The sequence below is a fragment of the Cyprinodon variegatus genome, unplaced genomic scaffold, assembly GCF_000732505.1.
Source record: "Cyprinodon variegatus isolate N-32 unplaced genomic scaffold, C_variegatus-1.0 Scaffold1143, whole genome shotgun sequence".
Lineage (NCBI taxonomy): Eukaryota > Metazoa > Chordata > Actinopteri > Cyprinodontiformes > Cyprinodontidae > Cyprinodon > Cyprinodon variegatus.
Window position 1 is genome coordinate 61,056 of NW_015151596.1, and position 6,749 is coordinate 67,804.

At 42.2% G+C, this 6,749-nt stretch overlaps 1 protein-coding gene across 1 annotated transcript in view; it reads right to left on the reverse strand.

The window, feature by feature from the left end:
• The window catches only part of LOC107101729 (microtubule-associated serine/threonine-protein kinase 2-like), a gene marked incomplete at its 3' end in the record, with an annotated part of 91,081 nt that overhangs the window by 61,004 nt on the left and 23,328 nt on the right, over window positions 1-6,749 (reverse strand). The window contains exon 3 of the mRNA XM_015400747.1: window positions 6,391-6,572. Coding sequence (XP_015256233.1) covers window positions 6,391-6,572 — 182 coding nt within the window. The remainder of the gene's footprint in view (window positions 1-6,390; window positions 6,573-6,749) is intronic.

Sequence of the window (6,749 nt, forward strand, 5' to 3'; positions counted from 1 at the left end):
CAGACGGTGTTCATTCACAGAAATGGCTCTGAAGACGAAGAAGAAAACCTTTATGTGTTGGAAGATCGAGGATCTGCTGCCTGAGAGCTGAGCAGCAGAATTAAAGGACCAGTAAAAGCCAACCAGGAATCACCAGAGCTGCAAGTGACATGCAACAGCCATTAAAACTACTGATGCAGGCAAGAGGTGGAACATATGATCTAAATGATTAATATGAGTTCCCCATCAACCAACATTCAGCTTAATCTCCTTTTAATTCACACACAGCTGTACTGTACATCTCCAGACAACGTCAGTCATTCCCTTCATCCATTCTCCATCTCTCTTATATATAAACATGAAAATGTTAATAGGGAAACTTTAATCTAATGAAATTAGACCCAAACATCCACATTAATCCACATTAAGTGTAATAACAAAGCCAATGAGCTGCCATGGAGGGAAATGGATGAAAGTCTGACTATTAGAGGAGCTTTTCTGAAGTTTCAATCCATTTTCTGTTCCAGATGTTATTTCTATAGTAGCTCACTGACTGTTCTTCCTTTGGACGAAATGACAACAAATTAAACCAGCGTCTCCTGGATACCGACATGCCAGCTGCAGGTTTAGTGACAGATAGTTGTGTCATCAGCCAATAAAAATGTCGTTTATAACTGCAGAGCTGCATAACATATAATGATGCAGCCTAATAAAATGGACAATTACTTCTAGGTAACAACAAATGTGGTCATTTAGTGGAATACTGGGTTTGGATAACAGTTGACTGATTGAACAAGGCTCCTGTAAGTCTGGAGCACTCTGAAAATGTGTTTGTACCTGAAAAGATTAGAAATAGGAAGAAAAAAAAGATGAATACGACATTTTCTCCTGAAACACTTGTAAGAACGATTTAAGAACTGTTCGATTTAAGAACTCTGCTCAGACCCAGAAACAGGAAGTGGCTGTCCTTTTAAAGGACCGATTAAAAACGCCCTGGCACTGTTCCACCAGCTTCCCTCCAACACCTGGTTCCACATGTTTATAATGAGAACCTTTATTTTGAGTCAAAATATCACATCCGCCTTAATTAATGCCAAAGAACGGATGGTTTCCCTCTGTGGTACCAGAGATGAACAGAAACACAGAACTAAACTCTTTGTGGAGCAGAAACTTTGGCTCTTCTTCTGAGATACGACTGAAACATCGAGGATGTGAGGAATCAGAACCTGCAGCAACAAGAACTTTGTCTCTGAAGGTTACATCCAGAACCACCCAGCAGGGACCAAAGGGCTCACGGTCAGGTCCGATTAGAAGGACAGAAACCACTGAAAGCCACCTGAGTCTGGAGCAGTACTAGAATCAAACAGAACCTACTGCTGGTTCCTGCTGACATTCTGTTACTGGAGGATCTACAGGTTTTTTAGGCAAACATGATCCAGTTCTTCTCATGCCTCAATGAAGCCTCTAAACTGGGTCAGCTAAGAATCACAGGTCCATTTCAGAACCCTAACCTTAAATAGTCTATGAACCAGAACAGAAGGGACGGTTCTAGCCGTTGGAGAGTTAAATGGAAACATTTAACAGAAGGTTCTGGTAATGTAGACGTAGAACATCACATAGGAATCCTGCTTCTCCTTAGGTTTCCTGTCCTTGAAGCGTCAAATTAAAGTTCTGCAGAGGACCGTCACACTGAGACTAATGGACTCTTAACTTCCGTCTATCGGCAGGGCCTCAGTGTGGAGGCTTTTTAAGTGGGCGTCACATGAAGGCCGGTTAGGGGGAACCAGGACGATAAAAAGCTGGATCGGGTCCGCAGGAGAAATGGGAAAGGTTCTGGTGAACACTGAGCGGGAAAAGGACACAAGTACAAACCCACATCCATCAATCCAACAATTCATCCTGAATACCAAAACAGAGAAGTCTGCTGGTTCCCATTGTGGTTCTGAAGAACCACTTTCTATCAATGGTCTATTAAAATTAAGCCAGCAGTACCTTCTAGATCCAGTGTCCCAGAACCTTCTGCATCTTTTTTAATAATAATAATAATACATTTTATTTAACAGCGCCTTTCTTGACACTCTGATTGGCTCATCAGGGCCTTGTTGCGCCTCCTTCCCCAGAGGCTGCAAACTCCCAACGCAACAGAGTTCTGAGCCTCAAAACGGATAAAAGCAGAACTCCAGAACCAGTTAGAGGGTTAGCCCACCCCAGTCAGAACCAAACCTGATCCAGATTCTCAGGAGAATTAGTATGAAAGTCTTTGGATCATTCATCTAATTCTTATCTTTGCTCTGTTTCTCCTTCACATCATCCTGATTTAAAGTGAAGAACCGCTTGTACCTGGAACAAACTCAAACCGGAACCATGGTTCTGGTGCAGCTGCTGGGATCATTTGGAGTCTTGGACTCAATGATCCAGCTTGATTTCATGACGGCTCATTTGGAATCTTCCCCTCCAGGCTTCGTCTGGTTCCCATCATCTCCTTCATGTTTGATCATGTTTCCTGTTTGACTTTAACAAGCAGGACTAATTTAATGACATTTCCTGGCAAAGAGACACGGTCAGATGCTGCAGATGGTTCTTCTGAGAACTGAATGCAAGACCTTCATGTCTGCATGAAACAAGCAAGGATCAAGTCAAACTAGCAGCTCTGTGGAAAAATAACCTGCACACAGAAGATAATTTGGTGCAAAAGCTAAAACAGTGAAGCAGCGAAGAAATTAAAGTTTGGTTCTGGATTTCAGAGAGCAGAAAAGGGGTCGGTCTGAAAGTCAGGGTCGCTCAACCAGATCAGTCAAATCTCTTTAACATCATATCCCTTCTCCTGTTCATTATGAAAGCTGATCTTTACGTACTTTTTAAAGTATTTGTTGTAGCAGAGCACCTGCTAGACAAGGCCGAATGCAGGTCTTATCTTACTGATGCCTCGGAAGCTGTTTTCCAGTTTGAGATGCTTTGTTAAGAGGATAGATTCCTTTTAAATTAAGGTAATTCCAATAAATCCTTCAGTTTGGGAGAAACTGTATATCTTATCTGTGAGAATCTCTCCTTGTGCTTTTTAAGTACCGGTAGTTAGTAAAAACCTGTGTGACCAGAACAGGCAGCAATATTGGCAACACTGCATCTGTTCTCACCTGCAAGGTATTTAAGAAAAAGCTGAATTGAATAAGGAACACCGGACCTCCAATAATTAAAAATATTTAAAAATGTTTTTACAATTTCAGTATAATTACAGCTCTAAGTGGGTCGCTCTGTGAGCTAAAGGCATGTTTCTATACTCCATTTAACGATTAATCGATTACTAAATTAGTTGTTTCAATAATCGATTAATCACGATTAATTTGATAAATTGTTTTATTCCTAGGCGTAAGTAATCTAGAGTGGGATCCCCCATTTATCCAGGCTGAAACCACCGTACAGGTGTGCATGTTATTAGCTAATTAGTTGTGGATAATGGGTAAAATCTGCATTTCCAACAGAACTGAACAAAAAGCAAAGTTCAAAGAATAATAGTGATAATAGTGATATCAGAAATGTAGTTTTAATTTCTAAAGTGCTTTTTAAGCGAGAAAAAGCTCCAAACTTTTATAGGGAATTAATAACAAATAGCTAAGAACTCAAACTTCTTAAAATAGGGCATAAAATAAAAAGGTGACATGAAAAGTTTTAAAACATTAGTGAACAAACTGGCGGAATTAACCTAAAATGGAATTAAAGGGTTAAAGCAAGACTATGTTTTAAAATCAGATGAAAGGAAGAAAAGTGACTCAATGTGGCTGCAGGATTAAATGGGGCGGTGAAACAACATTCCTTTCCTGAAAAGGCTTCTTCTTTATATGGTAAAGATGAAAAACTTTATATTTTATTCATTTTAACCATCTGAAAACTCTTCCTTCCACTAACCATTGTTTTTTTTTTTCCTACCATTTCATGCATTTCCCCTAAGTGGACCGCTCTCGCCATGCGGGATTCAGACCTGGAAGGGCTGCCACCCCCCATTCATCACACCAGCTCACCAGACATGAGACCACTGCCTGCAGCCTCCTGCCTTCCTCTGCTTTGAGCTGTTTCTAAACACCCCCCCCCCACCACCACCACCCTAAAGAGCTGTGTAAGAACTATGTGGACAAAAAACAGAACAGAGAACAAAGTGCATAAAATGCATTTTCCGTCTCACTGTCTAAAGTGGTGGATTTTTGCACTCATGAATAGGGGTTTTCCTTCCTTCAGGTGTTAAATTCCTGTTAGAAAACACATCTGGCTGCTTATTTACAGGAGATGTACAGTTTGTTTGAGGACCTCCAGTCAGTGCTATGAAAACATGTTATTCTGACACCAACAGCTGTGTGCTTGTTTGTGTTTGCGTACCTAGGCTGAGCCTTCCCTACCATTATCCAAGGAGTCTGCAGGTGAACACAGACGCTCCCACGAGCAGATCAACATTTGGAGAGGTGAGAAGCTTATTCAGCCATTTATTCCTGTTCCTGCCGTCATCGTCGGCCCATTGATCACTGTGTTAATTCATTTAAAAAGGGCATCTTTTCAACATGGAAAAATCCCTAAATAAATAATGATTTTTTTTTTTGTTGTTGCATATTTTTAATTATGCTCGCATGCTGAAAACATTAGGATCTTTGATTTATTCCTGATTGTGAGCAGATCTGACCTTTATACATTTATAGGTTCCACTAAAACAAACTTAGGATAAAAAAATAGATTTTTATTAAATGGAGGTTACATTTATTTTATTGTTTCATGTCTTGGATTTTTTTATGAGAATCTAGATCTTTCAGATTCATTTTAAGGGGACTTTTATTGTGAAATGAAAATGAGAGGTTCTGGTTCTGGTATTGACTAGGTCTGTGTGTGTGTGTCTTTCTTTTTGGGCCAGCAGTGATGTTGTGTTTTTGAGCGTCTCTCCTCTAACAGCTACAGCTGCTGAGGTCTGATGAAGATGGAGCCTCCATCTTACCAACATGGATGTTCATCTGACACGTTTCTCCTCTCTGCTTTGACTGAAACATTTTCATTCTCCCTAAGTAAACATGAAGCCCTTTATTTGACCAGAACCAGAAGCCGGTGCAGTCGGGCCGAGCAGCGAGCTCAGCGTGTTGTTTGGGCTCTGAACCAGTCAGGAGGTAAACACCATCTGGACGTCCCTCCATTCATCACAGCCCGCAGCACAGATCAGGACTAATCCTCAGGTTGGAGATTTAATTAAGATTTCAGCTCAAACACAGACAGAAAATATCAGAGCCTGTCAGGCGGCTGCTGGGAGTTTAGTTTAGAACCGTTAGTTTTGGGTTTAAAGGTTTAAAAAGAATCCTGGATGAAACCTGCAGACAGTAAAACACTAAACAAACCATCTCTGAGCCGCATTACTCCGTTATTTGACTCTAAGTTCTGCTCCTTCAGAACTGACCCAGTAATTTCACATCACTCGGTCCATATTTAAACCATCAAAGACGCCAAATCGTGATCAGATCCAGGCTGAATATTCAGGACCTCATCAACAGAGTTGCAAAGATCAAACATTGATCTCCAGCTGTTGAACACCCCCAAAGGTAAATAAATCCTCTCTGCTTAGAAAAGAAGAAAATCCGACAGTTGAGTCCAAAGTTCTGAGGTTTCGTTCCTGATAAAGTCCAGAACCACTGTGCTGAGCTTTAACATGTAATAAGCCCTAAGCTCTGAATGGCGACAGCCCCAGAGAACGAGCAGCCACAGAGGAAAACATTGATAAACAGGCCCACAGCATTAACCTGTAATCATTGGCTCAGCTGGGAACACCGGGATCAGAATCCGGTTTAATCCAGCTGATCGCTTCCTGCCGGTCCGTCTCAGGAAAGCCATAGAGACACGTGGAAAGAACATAACATCTGTGCGGCTGCTTTTTTCTGTGACTTGATCTGAACTCTGACACATAAAACAAGTTAAACTCTGCCGCCACCTGCTGGCCGATTCCAGACACACATTTTTAATCTGAAAGCAAACAGCTGATAAAACCTGCTGAGGAATTTATGTGTAGACATGACCTAAAGGAAAAATGTATCTGTTCAACTTCCATCATTTCAGTAAAAACATTTTTGAAGGAGACGTAAAGAAGATGAGGGGCAATAAAACATGTCAGGGTCAGTTTACTCTGGTATCAGGGTACCCCAAGTGCCAGACAGAAAAAAGCTACTGCAGTTAGCATTAATTCATACCATCTGCTGCCATCGGGGGGCGCAGCTTGACTGGAGAGCACTAACTGCAGAACCACCCCTCCCTCCTTCACACAGCGCTCCCGTTTTAGCTGAAAAGCCCTGAGTCATGGTGACCAGAGTGACTCTGCGTTTATTTCTCATCTTCAAGATCAGCCAGATGTGAGGCGACTCGTTTATCACATTAAAGTGTGTAGTTGGTACTGACCAGGCCGCTGAGCGAAGGTGCCGACTGCCCTAAAACCTGACTCCTCATCCGCACCAGATTGTTTCCCTCTCCTCCAACTGATGACGGCCATCCGAGGGCCCCAGGGCCTGCAGAGGGCCCCTGTGAGGCCAGCTGGCTCACTCCGGCATGAAGGCTGCATGAAAGCGGCAGGAGCTGCTTCCCTATGAAAACAGGTGGGACAGAGAACCGAGTGAGAACCTCTCTGGAAAGTTCTGATCGTTAGCTTAAACCAGCTCTCCTGGAGCAGCTGGAAAGTTCTGATCGTTAGCTTAAACCAGCTCTCCTGGAGCAGCTGGAAAGTTCTGATCTAAGCTGGATGGCCTCCATTAGGGGAGAAC